General features: G+C 34.4%; 1 protein-coding gene across 1 annotated transcript in view; it reads right to left on the bottom strand.

Annotated features, from left to right (window-relative positions):
• The window catches only part of DPH6 (diphthamine biosynthesis 6), a 218,449-nt gene that overhangs the window by 57,164 nt on the left and 136,160 nt on the right, over positions 1-25,125 (bottom strand). Inside the window, exon 13 of the mRNA XM_026710609.2 lies at positions 5,317-5,559. Within this exon, the coding sequence (XP_026566394.2) occupies positions 5,317-5,559 (243 nt within the window). The remainder of the gene's footprint in view (positions 1-5,316; positions 5,560-25,125) is intronic.

The raw sequence follows: 25,125 nt of genomic DNA, 5'->3' as shown, positions 1-25,125 counted from the left end.
CAAAACATAACAATGTTCTATTCCAGACTTCTGCAGCCTGAGCATCCAATCAGAGGTATGGAGTTCAGCTCTCAGAATTCAGGAGTCTTTGTAAAAAAATACAGATTTCTAGGGCCAAGTGCCACATACCAGAAAGAGATTCTCGTGAGGCTAAGATTTAATGAGAAGTAGTTCTAAACACAAACATCAGCAGATGAGAAATCTACTATTGGAAAACAACTTTTAGTATGTCATATAAATATTCAGGGTGGAAAATCCAAAAATTCTAGGAGATATTGCTTCAATGAAGTCACTAATAAAGGAATGCTGGAAGGTTCCTCTCAGTTCTTGAAATTCTGTATTCTAACCCCCAATTCTTAACATTAAAATTCATTAAACAAAATTCAGGTGAATCATGCTGTGCACTTCAGGGGCTTGGCAGGGTCCAGGTTTAGGAAAGCTGGTTTATATTCTTAGTTGGGCACAAGAACTATGAACGACTGAACCTAAAGCCAAAAGGAATTAATAAATCACACTGGTTATCCATTGTGAGATCAGTGAGATAAGATCCAGTATTGTGTTGGTATACATAATGCCATGAACTCTGATACAAAGTAGACCACTATTAGAGCTGCCTGTATTATTTAGATAGAGCACTCTAAATGCTTACAGATGGAGTTTGGGCTGGCCAGTTAAGTAATACATGTATCAGATTCAAGCAGAAGAACTGACATTTTAAAAAAGAAAACAGACCACATCTGTCAACTTACTTTGAAGATACTTAAGAGTTTGGATGTATTTCCCAACATTGTAGATTATCTTACAGGATGCTTCACAAGAGGTCAAGAAGCTTATACTAAAGAATGTATGGATCATAAACTATACTTACAGCAAATATAGTCAGCATCAACTTCTTTTTGTACATTTGTACGTTTGTTTTCTTAAAAAGTATATTTTTGACAGAAAGGTACTAGGTCATATCCAGAAAATAGAGTAGAAAATCTATCACAGCAGAGCTCAGTAACACATAGGGTTAGCTCATCCTGTTTTCCCTTTTATCATAGTTCTTGCCTCCTTCTAAGCATATTCCATCCACCATCCCATCCTTTTTCTTTCTTTTTGTGGTCTTTTTTCCTCTAATCCTTCCCCACCATTATCTGTCGCAAAAAGATGCAAGAGATCTAACTAATGTTCGATGCTCCTATCATTTTGCCTCCTCTCTCCCAATTTTTGTTTGGGAATGATGACAAATTGATAAAAAAAATAACTGCCTAACATTGAAAGGGGTCCAGAGAAAGAGTACAGCCATGGTAATTTCTTCTTAGGGAAAACAGGAAAATTGGGTTCATGTACAAAACTGTTAGGGAAAGACGAGTCATATTTATTAATTCCTCTTACCCACAGTGTTCAGTTGAAAAGGAGACAGACTGTATCTTCAAAATTTATCCAAGTCCCTCTATTGTTATGCTTGGTCATATTCAGTATGATAGAAGGGGAGCACTGGAAACTGGCTTTTTAACAGAGGCGATTGCTAAGTACATTGTCCTTTACATCTATACTTCAACTGACACAACAAACTTAGCATTAGAACAAAGAGGAGAATCCTGTGGTTCTTCAAGCATTCTTCAATACTGCTATCCCGAGTGGGGTGATAATTGTAGTTCAGTAACACTTAAAAGTCCACTACAAGATAACTTGATATTTCATTATTTGAAAGGAGCTTCCATGTCCAAAGATAGTCCAGCTTATATAAAGAAGAAATGGTGCTAAGTCTAATTTATATTTATATCCTGTATTTTGTTTGCATCAATGGTGCAATACACCAGGTTGTGAATTTACTTCTATTTCACTTCACAGGTTCCCTCTATTCATTTGCAGATGAGTAGACCATTAGCCTGAGCTAAGTGATGCTGGCACTATATTCAGTTGAAACATCTCTAGACTACACAATTTGGACCTGATGTGTGTTAGCAACAACCAAAGCCCCTGAATTTTCCTTCCTCGGATAGTGGATATATGTCCATTATCTTTTGTTTGTATTAACAAGCAACTAATGTAGAAGCAGTCTTCTTTTGGCAAAGTAAATGTGTAGAATTTTTCCTTCTTTTTTATGTTCATCAACGGTTAGATAAGTCACCCTTAAAAAGTTATTCTCCTCTCAGTAAATCTGATTGTTATTGATCATTATTAAAATAGAACCCCCAATCTTTTCAAAAGAATAAAAGCAATGCTAGTTACTCCAAAATTTCTACATTTCTCTTCTCCTTTCTTTGTAAAGCTTCTATCCTGGAGTGGGAGATCCTCCTGCATGGTATCAACATTACCATAGGTCTTTAGTGGTAGAAGAAAACAACCGCAAATCAGAAGAATGAAATTCTTTTCCCACATTTTGAGTAATAATTCCTTATATCAAATGGTATACATATTTTAAGAGAAATGGGTGCCTGTGGTAGGGTTATGCTTAAGGTATGGTTCAAACCATATACTAGGACACTGAATTAATCTCTTCTTGTATTTACAACGGATAGGTTTATACAATCCTAATGTACTGAGCTTATTATATACACACTTGTCTACCTATCTGTACATAATACTACTGCTATAAGTAATAAGAATAATACTACAATGTTCTGTATTCTTAATGCCATCTAATAGTTCAGTTCTTTTTCCGGACCACTCTTTTAGGGATTGATGATCTTACTCTTTTCATCCCGCATTAGTGTTCTTGTAGTTTACACTGTACTTTATATTTTATCTTTTATCTTCTTCTCCGCTCTCCAGTTTCTATTCTTCAGTAGGTCTTGCCTATAGGTTGGTGTAGCCCAGGAGTTGTTTCCTTTTATCAATTTGCTTCATAATATCTCAGTCCTTATCAATTTGTAGAAATGAGGGTGAACAATTTTGATTGGCTGGTAGCAGCTGTTTTGTTTCTTTGGAAGGCTTGAAGTTGTACTTCTCATTCCAGTTTATGGCAGCTTTAAGAGCCTCACTGTTCAGCCGCCAAAAATGTTTAGATTCAGTTTCCTCCTTACATTATTGGCTTTTCCCTCAGCTCAACTCCCTCCCTCTCTTCTATTGACACCTTGTGCCTCCAGCATTTCTCTTTCTAATCTCTTTCTAGCAGTTTCAAGTTTTCCCTTACCATACCAAACTAACTGAAAAGGCAAAAAGACCCTTTTTATTGAGGGTCCCTGTAACTCTCCAGCCTTTTGTCCTTGCTAGTTGTTTGACGAGGGATACAAAATATGATAAGAATCCACCAGGATATTTTGTTTTCCTGCTTGATGTTGAATGATAAACCTGTATGGTTGGAATACAAGGTACTATTGAGATCATTTGGTGGATTCAAGTAAGCGGCTGATGTCAGTAATGACTTGGAGATTCTATCTCCATCAATAAACTTTATGCTTTCAATAGCTCATCACAGTGCCAAGATTTCATGTTCAAAAGCACTGTATGTTTGCTGTTGCAATGGCAGTTTTTTGGCCAACTACAGAAGAAAGACAATCGTAGGTCTTCAGATATTTGTTCACACAGAGGAGTTCAATTTAACTTGTTGGGTTCTGTCTTCTATGTAATTTGTAATTGCTTGAGTATGAGTGGCAAAATGGGGGAATAAATAGCATAACACCCCTAAAAATGATGTGATTTGCTTTTTGGTTTCAGGTAAGTTTATTTTCTCTCAGGCCACTAACTTTTTCATGTGTTGCTTTACCTTCCCATTTCCTACTGTGTATTCTAAATATCTAACCTCTGTAAAGTCCAGTCTCCTGGGTTGCGGTCCGATTCTTTTAAGCATTTAATGATTTTCTCTAAGCATTTTAAATGTTCCTCCAAGCTTTCATATTACATGACTACGTGATCTAAATATACTTTACACCAAGTACCTCATCCTGGAATAATTCTTTTCATAAGCCTTTGGAGGGTTTTTGGAGGGTTGTCCCATGTTTTTACAATTTTTCTAGACTGATAAACATTTGAAGATAGCAAATGTTTTTTCTCCCTCTACATTTATTTTCTAATGGAATCTATCAATAATGTTTGGTCAAATTATATGCTGTGGAGAGTAAGGAGGATGAGGTAGAGAAATTCATTACCAAAGCAAAACACTAATTAAACCCAAATAGTGAAGATAGTATACGAAAACATCTCAGATGGACACACCGCAATTCATATGGATTTAAGAAAGGAAGGAGGTAAAACATAATCATATTTCTAAGATTCAATTACTATAGGCAACTTTAATAGAAGGAGCCTTAGTCTTAGGAGTTGATTTGTCAGAGTTACATCTTGGGGTTAACAAGTGTTGAAAGATACTTGACATTGCCCAATTGGTCTATTAACTCATACATGCGTGGCACAGAGTAACTATAAAACTTAGCTACTGTATTTATGAATTTTACTTTCCATAGTGTCCCAGGTCCCGAATGAAACTTTTTAAAAGAGCAGTGTACTACAAAAGGAAAGGCGAAAGACGGGTTATTATGGCCCTATGTAAAATGGCATGATTCCAAACCATTGATTTCTGTTGGCTTTTATTATAAATAATTATTCTCATGAAGTAAAGCCACATTAATCATTTTTAAAGTATCATAAGCACAGGATTACAACCTTGAAAGAGCTCCTCTGACTGAGGAAAAAGGGCATTCCAAATTCAAAATGGTTCAATTTCAAAATATTTTGATCAGCTCTAGTTACCCAAGTGATTCATGAACATTTATTGATCAAATAGCTTCTCCCAACAGGTGTTATGCAGATCTTATTTGATTTTACTAATTATCATCTAAATTTTATTTATTTATTAGATTTATACCCCACAGTTCTTATACAAATGCTCAAGATGGCATATAGAGTGCTCTTTATAATAATTGTAAGTGTTATTGCTTTGTAATTGATTGTGAATAAAATAAACATTACTCCATAAAGGACGAACCCCACAGATCATCTCTGTGAAAGTTAAGTGCAGAACTGTAATGAAAACTACTCTCTCCTGAAATGTGACAAAGCAAAAGTGTATATGTACACTTGATTCAGATTCTAAATCCTCTTTTAAACATATCCACATGGAATTGGCTTTTTCAGGCTTCTCTAGCTTTTGCTTTATGGAATTCAGAGAAACTTGCTGATGAACATATCATTCTGTTAGGCAGTTTAATGTTTCATTGGTTCATAGAAACGGAAAAGCCCAAATATCTTGATCAAACCTTATTCTATCAGTCTTTTTGAACCTCAGCAAAATGCACTGAGAATGTTCTGATTTTACTTCAAGTCATAGATAAAAGCATTTTCTAAACAGTTGCTTTGAAAGCAGTAAAAAAAATATGATATTATACATACCTTTGTAAGTTCTTTTAATTTCCTCTGCCATACAGCTTCTGCAACAGAAATGTACTTGCTGTCTGTTATGTAACAATTCGCCATGAGTACGTGATGGAGTTCAGCCTTCAAATTCATGGCTTTCAGGACTCTTTCAACATGATTTAAAGACATCAGAGCTTCTTTTTTGATGCCACCACTTGCAAGCTGCATAGTGCAGGGCACTAATGCAATTTGTCCAGAACAATACAGAGTATCTTCAACCTAGAAAAATAGTAATAAAGAAAGCCATTTTTAAAAGAGCGGAATTATTCCATATTTTCTAATTAAAAGTTACCATCTTTAACTTAAGTAAAAATATAACAATCTGAAGATAATTTCTGGCAGGAATTTAGCTACATTGTAAATAGCATTGTATCACATTTGGTTTTGGAAAGTTAAATGTAGATATTCACATATTCATAACTATTCTCAGACAAATCGCCAATGAACAGACCAATCTAGAAATATGTAGACTAACATAATGTCATAATATTTCCAAGGTATCAGTATGAAGATTTGTGTCATGTTTGAAGTAAATTTGTTTACAACCTGTCAACTTGGAAGAAAAGAAGGGAAGCTATAAATGTTATAATTTACAGGAATTCACTTTAATTTAAGGCAGAGATGATTCCCAAGGTTTCATGAGCCCCCAATAACATATAGTGATATACTGTACAAAGAAAATATGATATAAAATTAAGCAGTATCTTGAAATAAATTAATGTACTTACTATGTCATTTAAACTGTTAGCAGATCATTGTTTTTTCTTATTTTGCTAATTTTACATTAAAAAGTTTAAGGGAGTTACAGTATATTTTTTCTTTGAGTGTCCAAGATAATGGTATAGGCCATCAATGTTTTCTGACAGCTTATCATATATGCCAATGAAACAATTTCAAGAATAAACAGACTTAGTCTCAATCATTTATGCAATGGTTACATCAAGGCTTCATTTTTTCAATGCATTTTATGTTGCTTTGTCCTTAGAGACTCCCTAGAAGCTTCTGTTTCAGAATGTGGTTGACTGCCAGGACTTTGACTACAGCCACAAAAACACCTTGTAGCACACCGTTTATTACTTGCCTTAATGGTTATCAAATTCTTTTCAGATAAATCCACTTCCTTGTTTGGACTTAAAAACCAGATTATCTGGAATTCCCTCCCTACCAGCGCCAAGTACTGCTATGCTGGGAAAGGGGAAGTATGTGTTTCGAGAAGGCATGAGCCAAGATAGGCAAAGTATATGTGAAGAATATGCTCTCCCAGCAGAGTCATTCAAGATATGATAGTTCTCCCAGGTCTCCAGTTAAAGCAAACAGGTATCTACATTGGGCAACAGAGATTCAGGAAAACGTTGGTTAAAGATGATCACTTTAGTGACATCAGCAAAGGCATCATTTCATTCTGTGTTAGAGAAAGAAGTAGTAAATCATTTTACCAAATATAGACACATAAGATAAATTAAGTGTTGCTTTAGTGCCACCATATGAGGAAACCATCAGGTCGGATAACATTCAACATCCTAATGAGAAAGTGCTGAAGATCTTTTGGAGTACTGATATTATTTATGGCCTGGTTAGGTTAAAGCTTTTGAGACATCTTGTTGCCAAAGGAATAGGAAAGGAAAATCCAAAGATGTAAAAAAATAAATACAATGGGAACATGGAATGTAGGTAGCAGAAATTTGAGGAAGTTTAACACAGTGAAAAATGAAATGAATGAACTACACATTGATACTTCAGGCATCAACAAAGTGAAATAGTTGAGAACTGGATACTTTCAGTCAAAAATCATATTGTTTAATACTTATGAAATAAAAAAGAAAGAATATTGTGGCTTTCATTATTGGATAGATATAGCAAAGCCTGAATAAGATCAGTTAGGCTTGTTATCTATTTATGCTTCAACTACTAATTCAGAAGTAGAAGATTATGACAGGTTTTATGGTCAAATTAATATGAAATCAAAATAACATGCAAATATAAATATATATTAGGCAATTAACGTACAGCTTGATCTAATAGTTTAGGAGACTTGGAGTTCTAGTCCTACCTTGGGCATAACAGCCAGCTAGGTGACTCTTGACTAATCACTTTCTGTCATTGTAGCTCACTTCACAGGATTGTGGTTGTGGTGAAAAATAGGAGAAGGAAAGAGAATTAGGTTTGTTCTCCACCTTAAGTTATTTATAAAAATAATAAAGGGATAAATATCTATCCATCCATCTATCTAAAGTAAATATGTTGTTTATGGTTAGAGACAGAGGTGTCAGAACTGGAAATAGTAATCAGGAAAACATATTTGGATTGTACGACATAGGAAATAGATATGAAGTAGGAGATTGCTTATGTGCAAGTTCCAGTCAAGTTATAGCACAACAAAACCAACCAGTTTCTACAATATGATCATCAGCATATATGCCCACTATTTTCAAGGAGAACATAATCACTCTAAAGTCCTAAATTTGATACAGAACCAGAATGTTCTAAATTCATTGCAGAATGAAAAAAGTAGTTAAGTATGAATGTGAAAAGAGACTGCCAAAGATGTAGAAACAGAAGAAATCAAATTGGTATCAGAACAAACAGGGAATTGCCAAGAAGCGAATCCAAATTCAGGAAGGCAAACATCTCAGAAAGGAATTTAATTTTAGATACTAATTCTGGGGATCATTTAGGGCAGATTAGAACTTCATAGAACGAGAGATTCCAGATGTTCAAGGTGATTTAGAAAAGGCTGAAAATTAAGAGGCATTATGACTGATGAATGTTGGATAATTGTGAAAGCCAAGGAATAAATAAATAAAGATCAAGGTGTGCTTTACTGATTATAGAAAATCTTCAATTGCATTGATCATTGTCAGGCTGTAGAATATTCTTGGGAAAATGGGAATTGAAAAAAAGCTAATTATCCTCATAGAAAACCTATAGGCAGAACACAAAGACAGTCCTCATGGAATGTAGTGTAACAGACTAGCATCAGGTTTGCTAAGAAATGCAATATGATTGCATCTACTTATTTATTCAATATACAGTATATGTTGAAAATATATTGAGGAAGCACTGGACTGGAAAAAATGAATATGGTTTTTATATCAGAAGAAGAAACATCTGTAATCTGTTATGCTAGTGACACTATTCTGTATCTTAAAATCCAGATGATCTGCCAGCTCTAATGATGAAAGCCAAGGAATAATGAAAAATGGAACAATGACTAAATATAAAGAAAACCAAATGAATGACAATAGTAACCAGCCTTAGAAATTGACAATGAAAATCCTGAAGTGGTCAATAGTTTCTACTTTTTAAAGATAGAAGTAAAGGGACTAGCAATCAAGAAATATTGCCAGCATCAGATAGGACAGCCAGGGTTGCAATGAAGGCTTTGGAAAAAATATTCAGTTTCCATGTCATATCTATTCCCTCAGAGATCAGAACTGAGTATGCTCCAATTATTATATTTTGGACACATTATGCAAAATCCAACTCCTTTGAGGTTCCATAATACAGTGAAAGATGTAGGAAATATAAGAAAAGGATGACCAGAATGGAGGAAAATAGATTCAATTGCAGTTATGATTGGGTGAATAGTCAGGAGACCTGAAGGAACCGGTTGGGGATAGATAATCCTGAAGAAAATCTAACTAGTATGGTTGCTAAGAGTCAACACTGACACAATAATCACTCAATCAATTTGAAATCATAATACATCAAGAATCTTTTTATACACTTGAAATTAAGCAATAATTTATTTTCAATAGAATGACCAAGCTTTGTAAAACTTCAAGCTTCCCTCAGTAATACTTAATTTTGTTTCATCTCTAATTTAAATAGGACTTTCTTAAATTTAACAGAAAGTCTTCTGTGATTGTTTAAATATATAACTGTTTGTTTTTAAGCCGTGTTTGTCATTTGAAAGCACAAACCTTTCAACCTACAAAAAATAGTCCTTTTTTTCATTTCTGACACCACTATCCAGTCCATGGTTTAGAAACTTATTTTATTTTATTTATTTATTTATTTGATTTGTCAATCGCTTATGAGATAATAGGTATAAGTATATACATAGTTATAAATACATGAAATGGGTACATATAAGAAAAATAAAAAATACAATAGGACAGGTACGGTAGGCACATTGGTGCACTTATGCAAGCCCCCTACAGACCTCTTAGGAAAGGGGTTAGGTCAATAGTAGACAGTCTAAGGTTAAAGTTTTTGGGCTTTGGGGAAGAAATCACAGAGTCAGGTAGAGTATTCCAGACATTGACCACTCTGTTGCTGAAGTCGTATTTCCTGCAATCAAGTTTGGTGCTGTTAACCTTGAGTTTGTATCTATTGCGTGCTCTTGTGTTGTTATGGTTGAAGCTGAAGTATTCATTGACAGGTAAGTCATGTAACTTACAGACTTTGATATGAAATATTTGAAATACATCTTCCTCAATGATTGAGAATTATCTACAAGTCTTTTGTTTGTACAGGAAAGAGAAAAATGTGGGTCTGCTATTTCCAATAGTAGTCTGATATTGTTTATCACATTTGTAGCTTAGCAGCTTCATCTGCAGCACAAAAACTGGTCCTGGGGTTAACAGCTGAATCCCCTGGAAAGACTCACCAAGTACAATTTCTTCCAAGTCCAACAGATTTTATTCTTATCAAGTATACTACTAAACTTCCCATGTATTTGGGGGGGGGGGGTCCTCAAAGGACAGTTCTCCTCTTTGACTGATCCAATAATGCCCAAGGGGCACTTCTAGCTATAAACAGGAGACTATGAGAACACTCATAGCACTGAGAACAGCTTTACTTTGTTTCTTGCATTAAACTAGTAACCATATAGAATTACAGACTCTATTCAGATAACTTTATACAACATTTATTCAACTCAATGGGCTACCCCTTTAAACCAAGGGACTCCTGGCAGCAAATAATTTTAAAAGAAAAAAAAATTAGAAAGAGAACAAAAGAAATATATACAGAAGATGAGAAAATTATCTTAATAATTGTTAATATAGCCACTAAATGGGGCCCTTAACACATTAAAGGCTTCAGGCCTGGGCACATAGTCAGGTTTTTAAGTTTTATGAAAGGCTAACAGGATTGGGGCTATCCTAATTTCTGAAGGATGATCCAAACAGCAGGGGCTACAGTGGAGAAGGGATGTTTCCTGTCCCTGCTAGCTGACAGTCCTTGGCTGATGGTATCTGCAAGATGCCCAACCTGCTAAATTGAAGTGGATGGATAGAAACTCTTGAGAAAAGACAATTTCTTAGGTAACCCAGTCTGGAGCTCTGACGGGCTTTATGTTCTGCTCTTTCTTATAGTTTGAGATGATGACATACAATGTCATAAAGACAATCAAAATAAAAATATAAAAACCACATAAAATATTCTTCAAACATTAGGCTTTTTTTAAAAAAAAAAATCCCAGCAACAGTCATGGCGTAAAAATATTAAAAAGAGTCAAAATTTAAAGCCACATGATAAAGAGGTTTTGAAAAAAAAATAGCCTTCATTATTTTGTAGAAGGACTTTAGTGGTTATAATCAATGCTTTCAATTTTATCCTAATACATATTAGTTTAGTATAAATTCCCTTCTGAGAAATTATTTGCAGTACATTGTGTTTATTTAAAAAAAATAAAAATAAAAAAACCTCATGACAATCAAACCATGTGAACACCCATATGCAACTCCAAATCTGTCCTTATAAAACTGCCTGCAATTCATAGAACACTCACACATGTAACTATTGGAAGAGTATGTTAAACTATTTGGCAATCAAAATTTATGATTAGCAGCTGAAGAGGGGGAGGAGGAAATGCAGTATATATAATAGATTAGCAGACATTCATCAACTATATTTTTAAATTGTTTCAGATGTCTAAAATATTGTTTTGCCATGCTATATATAACCAAAAAAATTGGAAGAAAAAGAATGCAATTAATATTTTTGTTTAAAAGAACAAATGGTTTTTGTAAGGGGAAAAAAAAGATGTGTGCTATTTAAAATGCGTGCCATTGAACAAGGGAGTCCAGCCAGTTATCAAGTGCCATATTGACAAGATGAGCAACAAATTCAAAAAGAAATTATTTAGCAGGACAATTTTCTTTTTTATAGGTTTTTTTCTGAAGTTAAACCTGTAATCAAGGCAAAGCCCTAGTTAAATTTACTTTATTTAACTAACTAACTTGACCTCAATTTTGCATGCACATCGACCCCCCACCCCATACATTAATTATCAGATAGAAAGAGCTGTTCAACCAGTTCATTTCCCTCATTCTTGAACAGATTGTTTGAGACATAATATGAATACTAATTACTGATAAAATAACTGTCAGTATTTTGAAATATGTACCAGATAACATTGCATTGAAAGTCTCCTGGATACTTCTGGTAAAATTAACCATGTAGTCACTGTATTTTAAAAGTTCAAAACAATTCTTTGATCACTTTGAAGAAAACTACTCAAGCTTTAGATTCCAATTCTATGTTAACTGTTCTCATTTTTGAAGTACTGGTTTATATTTTTCAAAAGTTATAAAAAGGCTGTGGAATACATAACAGAAAACATGGAACCAGTTATTTGTTTATACAGTATATATAGAAGACTTAGTGGCAAACAGATAAACTTGGCAGCACTGTTCAAATGATTTATAGCAACAAATGAAAAAAATAGCTTTTGGAAACAACACTCTTTTTACACAGAAGCCATTAGAAAATAGATATATTTGTCTCTTGTATACTGTATACTAATTACAAATCAGCCATGTTGATCTTAACAAAGGCTCTAGTTATAGTGTTCTAAATCTACAAAATTTATACTTTTCTTTCAATGGGTTCTGACTGTTCCACATTATGAATGACTACCCCATTTATCCTCATAACCTTTACATTGATTTGATTAAGCAGATGGCTGCGTTAACTTAGAACAGTATAACAGAATTGGAAGGGACCTTGGAAGTCTTCCAGTCCAAGCCCCTGCTGAGGCAGGAAGCCCTATACCATTTCAGATAAATGGCTGTCCAATCTCTTCTTAAAAATTTCCAGTATTGGAGAATTCACAACTTCTGGAGGCAAGTTGTTCCATTGGTTAATCGTTCTGACAGAAAATTTCTTCTTAGTTTTAGGTTGCTTCTCTCCTTGATCAGTTTCCACCCATCACTTCTTGTTCAGGTGCTTTGGTGAATAGCTTCCCTTGAGATAATGGAACTCTGCTATCATGTCACGCCTAGTCCTTCTTTTCATTAAACTAGACATACCCAATTCCAGCAACCGTTCTTTATATGTTTTAACCTCCAGTATCATAATCATCTTAATTGCTTTTCTCTGCACTATTTCTGGAGTCTCAACATCTTTTTTACATTGTGATGACCAAAACTGGATGCAGTGACCTTATCAAGGTATTATAAAGTAGTACTAACACTTCATGTGATCTTGATTCTATCCCACTGTTAATGCAGCCTTGAACTGTATTAGCTTTTTTAGTGACTGTAGCACACTGCCGGCTCATATTTAAGTGATTATCCATTAGGACTCAAAGATCTCTCTCACAGTATCTACTATTGAGAGAGGTACCACTTATACTGTATCTATGAATTTGGTTTTGCTTGCCTACATTTAAAACCTTACTTTTTTCACCACTGAATTTCATTTTATTAGATAGCACACAAAGTTCAAGTCTGTCAAGATCCTTTTGAATCTTAAGCCTATTTTGTGTCAGCTTGGTGTCGTCTGCAACTTTAATAAGTTGATCAGCCAGTTACGAATCCATCTGGTGGTGATGTCTCCATCTAACTTCATCTAACTGCTGTACAGCTACAGTATATATAAAACCAAAATCTGCCTGAAAGAGTTAAGGGGAATTTATCCTTTCCAAACATACACTTGATCTGATTTGCCTCAGATAGCATCAGATTTTATTTTGAAGCTAGGAGAACATATTGGGTTGAAGTTGCTGGGGTTTAGGTCTGTGTTCCGAACAGATCTAAACCCCGGCAATTTCAACTCAGTATGTTATACCCTGCCCTATAACAAATTATTTTTTGCATTAATTGTTGCTCCCTCTTCCTTCATGTAAGCTTTGGTGGCATTAGGAGAATGTGATGGTGATGGAGACCATTCATGAATGGAGTGACCATTCAAAGTTACAGTGGCACTGAAAAAAGTGACTTATAACCATTTTTCACACTTACGCCTGTTGCAGCATCCCCACAATCACGAGAGGCCAGACGAGGAGACGCGTGCCTCGATGTGAGTGATATTGAATTGGCCCATGCCCAGCCAGTCACATTACCACCAAGCCATGCCCACCAACTAAGCCACGCCCACAGAACCAGTTGTTAAAAAAATTGAATCCAACCCCTGGCTGGAGCCCATCTTCAAGGAACAGCTTTCTAGCAGACTGTGTGCTGTTCTGTGTGACTGGATAATTTTTTTCTTTTAAAGGGAGATCAGCCTAAAGATGCTCAATTTCTTTATATTAGCATTATATTTTGTTCATGCACATAAATTTCACAGTTCACTGCTTTCATAATGGAAGTACAACTAATAGATTTCATTTCTATTATGTTTAATAACGTGATGCATGTGTGAATGAGCAGCATGTGTGATTAGAGTTTTGTCCCTGAAACACTCCATCATAGGAAAATTAGAAGCCTGGCAAAAGATACCATATTGCTTACTAACTGTAGCAGAGAGTAAGGAGAAGTGAAGGGTTGCTTTAAATTTCCATTTGATCCCTATTCAGCACATTTTCAAACTTTCAGATGCTAAGTTTACTAGGAAGAGGCCACATTCTTAATATACATTAATATGGCTGCCAAGTTTGGTTTTTTATTTTCAGTTTATAGTTGGAAGTAGAGTTTTTCTGAATTTTTTTTCCTGTTCCAATGGAACTCTTCCAGACAATTTTTCTTTCACATATTCAGCTACAAATAACTAAAATCAAGTATTTTGACCTCCCAGCATGGCAACATTCCTTAAATTGCAGCTAACTCCTGGAAGGAATATTAAACATTAGTAATATTACATTAGTAATATCAGCCTTTTGAACCATTCTCTTTCTTAAATCTGAACCCAATATTGAACATATCTACTCAAGCAAGAACTCAAGAGGTAGGAAAAAGGATTTTTGATGAAACAAGGGATCTATAATTCAAGCTAATCTGTGTATGAGAGACCAGTGACAACTTCAAAATACTGCTTTACAAATTATGAATACAATTAAAGGGAAGGAATGAATATATGGACATAAAGTATTTTTAGGAAAAAGCCTTTTAAACCAGAAGATTCAAGTTTGCAGAGTTATATGTTTTATCAATTTATACATAAATAAATCCATTGACTACAGTCAACATTTATGAATAGGGACCTCTAAGCATCTTTGTTACCATATAGTCTTCCTACTCTATACTATAATCCAACAATTATATCTGTTGTTTATTGCATGTCTGATTATACAAGCATTGTTTTTAGCTTATTATTTATAATGGGTCAATAAAAGCAAAGGTGTTCTGGTTAGCAATATTATGATTTTGACATATCCAAAAGGATCCAACATACCTAAGAGCTAATAAGAATAATTTTTGATAGAACACTCATATGATTGCAATTTGGGTATGATAGTTTGAGAATCACCAGGAACTCACTATTATTGGCCTATAAAAACATGAGATTCTTTTTTAATTGAATGACAATACATATTCATGAATGAAGGCAAATATAAGTGCCCCAGGTAACGCACATTACCTGATCAGAAGTAGTAATTAATCTGTTTTTAGATAAAGAGTCAATACCCAATAAACTTAGAGATTTTGTTCTAAATGGATTGATATCTGAATGATCGCTGTCCTCTAAGAGGCTAGAGTTCACAAAGATTCAGTGCAACCATTTCTTGCTCCCCCAAGTCAAATAAACCACCATTTGTTCAATCAAGGTAAATAAGCACATCTGACAATGTGTTTGTTAATTGGCTGCCTCTGGTCAGCCATATGCACCTCTGACCTTATTGAAGGTTTAAATCAATTTAAATTTCAGGCAATAAAGACTTTCGCTGATTAAGTTAGAGAGAAATTACCTTTTCTAAAGGGATTACAGTTTTAATGTGGCGAATCTTTAATTTAATATATGGTAATTCTTTCTTCCTATGTTCCTTGTATTTAGCTAACGATAGTAAAATTGCATTTGGTTACATAAATCTTTTTTCTAGAGCAAATCAAGTTTTCAGAAACTTTTTCCTGCAACAATTAATGTATGCAAAATAATTTATAAATTATACAAATGCATTTTACCTTACTGCTCTACTTTGCTCAGGCAGATTTGGAAACTATTGAAATAGTTTTTTTTCTTAAAAAATTAATGAGTAATAGCATATTAGAAGACTAAACTAATGACAATAGGTACAATAGTTTTAGAATTGGCAATGAAGATATTGACGCAATAGGTAGATTCTGTCTTTTAGGATAAAGTTTAAGCCATCAACAGGAAAGGAATCAGAAATAAAAAAAATATATTGCAGACTCACTAGTATTATTGTCAACTTCATAACAAAGATATTTCAAAAGCTATCAAGGTTCAATTGCACATATTTGCTTGCATAATACCATAGTTGCTTGGCTACAATGTACTGAATGTACTGAAACTCTTATTTCACTGTCAAATTACAGAAATGTTACAATATATAACATGACAAAAAGACCTCATGCTGTTTCCTCATTGAAAAATACATTAAGATTACTTTGTACATGTAGTCCTCAACTTAATAGTATCATTGAGCCCAGAATTAACTGTCCTAAGTTGTGGAAGTCATTAAGAGGTATTACCATGTCACTGTGCCTGATTTTACGCACTTTTTGCAGTGGCTGTTAAGCAAATATGTTAAGTGAACACAAGCAGTTATTAAATATGCCTATTTTAGCCAAAGGTGGTTTTTTTGCTCAAAACCACTTGCTTTTGACAAAAAATACTGATAATCAAGGTCATGTGATCGCAAGATGTTGTAAACAGCTGTAACTGTGGGCCAGCTGCCAAGTGCCCAAAATGTTATCACATGACTCAGGAAGGTTAGTTGTTGTACCTTTGGGTTGTAAGTAACTGTTGGAGGTCCCTAGGTGATTAGGCAGAAATTGACAACTACCTGTAAATTCAATGACAATAGTTCTACTCAAGTGCTACTCAGTTCTGAGAGACCTTAGAGAGATAAGGATTCTTCTGTGAGTAACTCAGAAAGTAAAACATCTATATAAATTATCCGAAGATCAAAAATCCAGGATATATGATGTTGTATCATTAGAGGATAAGCCATTAGACGATAAAGAACTTAGTTTGCTATTTTCAGAATCAGCACTACATACAAAGATACACCAAAGAATTGGAAAGAATGTACGTATTTCTCTATTTAGACATACTCAAAATGAAACTAATGTTTTAATATAATAAAGTAGCCAAGAAAATACAAGATATTCAAGTGAAAAAATCCTGCTATGTTAACTTGGGAGAGGAGTTTGGAGGATGCCATAGGGATTGACGGTAAGTCTTATTTTACTTAACATCTTCGTTAATGCAATGCAAGACAGGATTAGCAGCATACTAATGAAATCCACAGCACACTCTAAGTTGTAGGGTCTTATTAATATAAATGAGAATAGATAAATACCAAAGGCTCTACACAGGTTAGAACTACTAGGTGGAAAGAGAAATGAAATTTGACATTTGAATGGGGAGAAATCCTGAGGCATACCTTTTATAAAAGGCCCAAAATATACTGAAGGAAAAGAAAGCAATAGGATGGCACAAGTACTTACTACAATGGACTATTTGTTTTATATCTAATGGCAACAAATAAATAGCTAAGAGATAGTGGATAATTTACTATAATCCCAAAGACATCAAAAACAGAATAATTTGAGGGAAGATTAATTGCAGAGCATAAAGGCAACAGTTGTAGGTAGTGATTAAAAATGATTTTAAGATAAAGTAAATGGCAAAGAGAAGGTGATAATGGCAATCATATGTTGGAAATGTGCTTTTATGGATGAAAAAGAAATATCTGAGACCAAAAAAAGCAGCAACATCTTTAGGTCAAGTCATTATTGCTGTCATTAATTGAGGGCCATCTCTATCAGTCACATTCTTTCCTGATGAAGCTTCTCTAATGATTTCTAATTCTTCTTCATCTGTGTATTAAATTTCATTCATACAAGAATTTTGGTGCAATAAATTTGACATGGTCTGTCATATAGCAGGATTGCTACTTGCCTGCCTGCCTGATTTCCATGCTTGTATGCCTAAAATGCTATGTATAATTTACAAATCTTCAAAAATAGTTTTTGATGAAAAACAAATATCAGAAATTTATATCCGTTCCTTCTTTCCTCTTTTATTACTGTATGTTATGCTGACGGAAGTTATGAAAAATATAAACAAAAAATTCTTCACTATTCATACCAAGAATAAGTGAAAATAATATATAGTTGATCAAGATAGGAAAACGTACATTATTTTTAATACAAAATAATATATTCTCTGAGGAGAGGCCTACATATCTATCCATGATTTCTGTTAGGCTTTCTCGTACACATATATATCATTTTTACAATCTCATGTAAGGGTGGCATATAAACAGAAAAAAATTGCTTCTAAGAGCACATCCAGTTTTTGAAACATATACTAGACTATTACTTCAGTACTGTAATAATATAATGTCCAGGGACAGCTAACCAAAAATTTCTACAGTCCCGTTTCGATGGACACTTCCATTCAAGGCTGTGACTTGCTAAAAAATTGGCATTCAAGGAGGCTGGAGGCAGAAGTTGTAAACTATATTTGGTTTGATACAGAATATATTATTCTCAGCCAGTAGCTTTAGATATATTACAAACAGGGAACCAAGTGAAGTATAAGCATGTTCTTTCAGCACCAATTTTATTTTCTCCCTACTTTTTAAATCAAATATGACATTGTTCACTGTAAACCATTTCAAGATTTGTAATAATGTAAAATAACATATAAATAGTATATTATATAACAAATTAATACTGTTACTATTTAGTGCAAGGTTTATTTATTTATTTCCCACCTTTATTATTTTATAAATAACACAAGGTGTCAGAGACACACAATACTACTACTTCCTCCTATTTAGTGACAATATTAGTTTCACAGAAGAAGAATATCATTGTATAACCAATGATATGTTCAGGTTATGAATGCAATTCAAATTAGCACCATTGAAAGCTAAGTTAATATACACAGTTATATTAGATGCAAAGGTGGATCCTGATAAAAGTATTTGGTAATAATATATCATGAACAAAACTTTGAAGACTCACACCACCTAGAAATCTGGCTTTCTTTAACAATGATTCTGTAAATTGTTAAAACCCCCAATCAGCAGCGTCATTTGTAGCCCATTTGAAGATATTTAAAAGTAAAGATCTTTGAGTTGTATTTGATTCTTGATGACTATATAGGAAAATCCATGTTGTCTTCTTGGCAGTGTTAGGCAGTGTTGTCGAATTTATTCATTTATTTTTTTGCTATTTCCTAGTCTAGAAACATTTCCTATGGTACATGATTCAACAACATTAAACATACTGTATAGACTACAATCATTTATAGTGTTTTCTGTGATTTTCTGTGTACTGCTATAACCTCTTGGTATGGCTTCTAGAATGTTCTGTTCTGTAATAAAATAGCACGTTGTGTCCCTATGAATGAATGTACGTGAGCACTGGCTGCAGATATTATGCTCTGGCTCAAAAGACACAAAGCGGGAGGGGACTTAAGAATAAAACTCAACAGCATTCTAACTGCCTCTTTCATGGGAATGAACTGGAGAAATATTTACTGTAATGTTTTTCTTTGCAGCCCCACAACAGATCCAGTCCACTTTTTGCAGGCCTTGCTCACCATACCAAATATATTCTCACTATGTTCAATTTTTTTATTTGTTGTCCTACTAATGGACAATTCTCTAGGTCCCTGGTCCCCAATCTTTCCAGCTCCATGGATCAACAGTGGTAGCAGGGAGGGAAGGGAATGGTTTTGTGCACGAACCTGCCACTTGTGCAAATAGAGCTCCATGCGCTCACCCACCACTTGCGTGGCCTGGTTCCCCAAAGGCCATGGACTGGTCCTGGTCTGTGGGTTGAGGATTCCTGCTCTAGGTAAACCTTTTTTCCAACATTAGATTGGGTTGGAAAGAAAAAAGAATGGAGGAGAAATGACAATAAGATTAGGGGAGAAAAGCAGAGTCTAGATCAGGGCTCTCAAACTCAAGGCCCACGGGGGTTTAAATTTGGTCCATGGTGCTGGCCTGGAAATATTAAAGGACTGGCCTGCGGTGCCTCTGCCAGCCAAAATGGGTCACGCGGAAGCCCCATGAGGCCCATATGCAGTCTGTTTTCGTCCTCCTTGGTCTCCAGAAGCATTCTGCCAGCCAAAAACAGGCCACACAGAGGCCCCTCACCCTGTTTTGGCCAGCAGGGTGCTTCAGGAGGCATATGTCATCTCTTTCCCATCTCCCCGCCCCCCACTGCCAGCCTGTGAACTTCAACTCCCAGAATTCCACAGTTAGCATGAGAAAGAAAGAAAAGAATGAATAGAGACAATTTAGGGAATCTTTCCCCCCCCCAGTATTCCATTAGGTTTGAAAAAAAATGGAGAAAGGAAAAAAGGAAATATAGTTAGGGGACAAATGCAGACTCTAGATAATTATAATGACATGCTAAATAAAAAATTTTAGTAATTAAAGTGTTAAAAAAATCCAAATTTTTCAAAGAATTAGAATGCTATTCAGTACCAAAACATTGCGTTTTATACTCTGACCTACTACTGATTCTTATTCTGTAACTCAATTGCTAAGTATATTAAAAGGGAGAGGTTTGACTGCTGTCTTCCTTTAACTATAGTATGAAAATTCTTTATAGGCAATTTATTAGCAGTGAGTGAGTAAATGCTGTTGACGTGAAATGTACTATATAAAACTGGCATGTAACATATTTATGTCAATAATTCAGCAACTTCCTGGGAAATAGTGAGTTAACCTGTGTACTCCATATATTTTTAAAAGATGGACATAAATCTGCTCTGGGGAACTGATTTGATACTTCTTTGAAGGTCTTCAAAACATCTGGTAATATGTTATTCACTAAAAAATATTCCCACAATTCTCCCATCTCCCATCATTACTTGCCTTGAGATTCAACTGTCAAGTTTGATGTGCCTTTTAAAACTAGCCCTCCAAGCCTGAAAAACCATGATTACCCACCACAGAAGAGAACTCTCCTTTGAAACTATCTGATAATCCAGAAGATCATTTACCTGCAAGCATTATTTGGCAAAGCTAAAGCAGATCATCAAATGGGAGCATCTGAAGGCTGAGGCAGCAAAACGTCAACAACAAATTGTCATTGGCATTACATTTATGAACCTTCAAACAGCATCAGATCTTTTCCATGGGAAATCAGATCAGGTCAGACTGGAGCTGAATATTTCTTAACAAGCTAACCATCAAAAGAACTTACGTTTTGAATAAAAAAGCTATCATTTGTTGATCTGAATATCAAAGGAATACATTGCAAACTCCCAGTCTAGGAAAAAAATTCCTAAGCTACACCAGACAGGTGTTTAATAATCTATTATTAAGGCACTATTTTAGGTTACTCAGAATTATTAAAAAATAGCTGTAACTGTGAAGCTGCAAATGGGACTGCACAAAGAAATGAATGCTATTAACATACTATTAACAATTCAAAAGAATGAGTTGACATACCAATCAAACTTGTTAATTGACTGTCAATGGCCTGTCCCTGAATATACAACATGACTGCATTATATATTTCAAATGCTGACAGGAAGACAGTTTCATTTGCATTAACTTCATAAACTGATCAACAACCAAACTGCCACATACATTTATAATGGGAAGCTGAATCATTTCAATATTCATGGAGCTGTGTAATTGTAAATTAGGTACTGAGAAATAATATAATACTGTACATACCTTAAAATATCCTAAATTTTTCTGACCTAGTTCCTTTGTTATTCTAAAAAGAGCAGTGGGAAAAGTTGGGTATCTTAGAAATCATTATTACTTCAGTTTTTGGCCTTATGCAAAATTTGTTTGCTATCTAATTTGCAGCCAAGGTTTTCACTTTTGCCTACACAAACTACAAAGGATAAAACTAGGTAATATATATTTTTTCTGGCCTTAGTTCCTATAAACATTATTAAAAATAAGCCAAAATGGAAAACAGGCTAGTTCATATTTTCTTACATTTAATAACTGAACACATACTTTTGACAAAGATAAGGTGGATACATTTACACACAAAAATGTTTAAAAACGTGTGCTATTGCTTATCCTTCGAAATATTTGAGATATTTGAAACAAACTTCCTTAAAAAAATCTACAGAATATTTAAGCAGCACAAGAAATAGCTGATGATATGATTCATACATGCAGCATCGTTAAGCCCAGCAATTCCTGAAAGACAACAGTGTAGTTGTGAATGGCACACCTACCACTGGTACGTGTACCATTCCTACCAACAATTAATGATATGACTACCATTCAGCATGGGTCATGACCCATGGTCCTCCAACTAGGATTCTCAACAGAATAATCAAATATAATTGAACAATATCCAGACATCACAAGAAGCTAACATTAATTTACTAAAAGCAACCTTTCGCCATGGAGTATAGAAAGGTTGTGAGAATACAGGTCAACAACATTTTAAAGCAAATTATTCTTTAAAAGGACAAGTTAATTAACAGAATGATCACTGTATCTCAGTGTGTGTAGTATGTGTGTTTAAATTAGGAAACAGGGAATGTTCCTTTAAATTCAGATAAACATTAGCTTTAATAAGAGATACCTTGACTTTTAATGAAATGTTAAAATTAAAATCTTAAGTCTTCTTTCTTTCAACCTACTGATCCAAGAAGAAATTCCGAAGCTTTAACCTAAGTTCAAATTCTGGACAGTGTCACAGCTGAACTAATACCATTCTGCTGTCTGCAATAGACATGTAATACTAATACAGAGAAGTAATCACTTTTATTTTCTGTCAATTAATGTGCAAAGAGAAAAGCATTGACAAAAATTATAAAGGCTTTGCAAAAATCCAATTAGAGAAAGTTATTGGGATGATAGTGATTCAAAATCATTTTGAAAAGCCATTATGCCAGGATTACATATGGTAGAAATTAGAGATATTCATCCTGACAGCTTTCTCAAAAGGTGGCAAGTCACATGAAGGCCACCAGCTAACTCTCAGAGAATAGCTGAGATTGTGGCTGTTGTAAAGTGTGTGAATTTTAAAGACCAATTCAGATGAGAATAAAAATTTGTTTACAGAAAGGCAAAACTATTGACTATGCTGGAATATCCATGTCTTTGTATAATTTAAAATTTTGGTCTAGTTAATTGAAATTCTATACTCAAACAATCCAATATATCATGTCAACTGGCTATCAGAAAAGAGCATCAACTAGTGGGGAGGCCACTTCAATATACCCTTGTGGAAAGCTAGAAAGACTACTGGGAAAAAGAAGGTAAATCTTATTGCTCCACAGGTCTCAATAGTAGTGTCTACTTCCTTTCTTCCCCTCTAGCTCAGGGATGTCCAATCTTGGCAACTTTAAGCCTAGAGGACTTCAACTCCCAGAATTCCCAGCAAGCAAAGAATTATGGGAGTTGAAGTCGTCCAGGCCAAAAGTTACCAAGGTTGGAGACCCCTGCTCTAGCTCGTTTTCAGCAAGGCACCTTTTTCCTGGACATTCAAATGAAAGAAAAAAACAATCCACGCATTTAATAAGATGAAAACTGCCTGCTCCAAAAAATCTTGGTGGGAGGTTTCCTCTTCTGTTTGCCATCTTAGCAGAATAACTGATAAAGGTCACACTATAATTTGAAGACTTCTGCTAATCTTGCAAGGAAAAATTGTAGCTCCCGATCAAATGCTACTGGATATCCCCCACAAAAAAGTGTTGTATAAATATCAAGGATATACTGGAACAAAAGATGAGTACTTTTTAAAACAGCAAAACCGCCACCATTTTAACAAGAGAAATGTAAGCACTCTCCATTTCAATCCTCAGTTTTGATTCAATGATGTCATCTTACTTATTAAAGACCACCACTTGGTTAATTTTGCATCATCATGTTCATATTACACACAAATAAATCTATTTCAAGGTATTTTTTTAAAAATTATTTAATTTTATTTTTTATAGAAAATAATATATAAGTGTTTGTTATCAGAGGTATTGATGGATGTGATAGTTTTGTAGTTACATAACTTTTTAGTGTTACTTATTGTCTGGAATAGTCTCTTCTTGAAGTTCATGAGATATCTTTTGTTGAAACCTAAGTTTCTTTTCAACATGACTATCTTTTTATAAATATTGGATGAGTGGCTGATTTAGTTTTCCTTTCCTTCTTTATTTTTCCTTGATACAGTTTTGTATATTCTTGTGTGTTTCACATTACACTTTGAATTTATGAAGAATGCAGTATAAATATCTGTTTAACAATAATAAATACATCAACTGATTGATTTGTATAAAGAATTACAGCAATACTGAATTATGGTGATACTGAAATATAAATCACCTGATCTGGTTGTATATACAGACAAAATGAGGGAGAGGTGTGTGTATGTATGTGTACACACACACACACACACACACACACACACACACACAAAACAATAGTGCCACAAATCCATTTCAGATGGCCAAATTCATGGCAGCCATAGCTGCTATTCCAGGTATATTATTTATTCCAGGTATATTCCTTGTGTGTCCAATCACACTTGGCCAATAAATAATTTTATTATTATTTTATATTTAATAACTATCTTGAACAGATGAACATCATAGAGAAGGAATCTCCTCCCTGAATACAAAGTTGAGATGCTGACTTGAACAGTGCACTTTCTATAAGTCTTACTAATTAATTATATTGAAAATAATAACCACAACAATTATAGCAAAGATAAAATATGCTTGATGAGCTTTCCTTTCTTCTTGGAAATGCAGGGTATGTGCGAGAGAAAGGCAGATAGATAATCACATCAATATAATTAGCTACAGCATCTATACAATCAACGTATACGGACTAAAATTAGGTCAATATGGAGCTAACTAGATGAGGGAGTCTTAAGCATATTGTTTTAAAATCCAGGATTAATTTAACAAATAAATGATCACACAATTACTCTACATTTGTTTTAATTCACAAAGTGTCTTAAATACGTTGTATTTTATATAGTATCTCAATGGAACACAGAAAATATATTATTAAAGAGAATTTGGACTTTGTCCACCAGCAGACTTTTTGAAAATTGAATAGAATAAGACAAATCTGGTCTATGTGGGAGTAAGGTCAGGCAAGAAGCTGGCAAAGGAAAGATCAAGTCTGAAAATAAGCCATATCAGGTCAGAAGTTAAGCAAACCAAAAGTCCTCCCCAAAGCATCTACGTGAGAGAGACACTGATTCTATAACTGGCAATTGCTCCATTCTTAAACCACCCTTCTCTCCCAGTCACAAAACTCACAATAGAGAATATATAAATTGCTGTCTATTTCACAAAGTACACACATACATAAGCATATGGGCATTGCCAGTAAGGAATAGGAAAGAAATCTAGAAGCCAAGCTTCCTTTTAAAAATGTATTTAATGATATGTATAATATATTGTAAGTAAATTTCAAAGGGCAAGGAAAACAAAAATGTGCATGTATTATTTGTGTGCATGTGTATATACAGAAACAGA

The sequence above is a fragment of the Pseudonaja textilis genome, chromosome 1, assembly GCF_049901715.1.
Source record: "Pseudonaja textilis isolate UNSWEBS1 chromosome 1, rPseTex1.2, whole genome shotgun sequence".
NCBI classification, from domain to species: Eukaryota; Metazoa; Chordata; class Lepidosauria; order Squamata; family Elapidae; genus Pseudonaja; species Pseudonaja textilis.
This window is presented reverse-complemented; position numbering and strand designations above follow the sequence as displayed.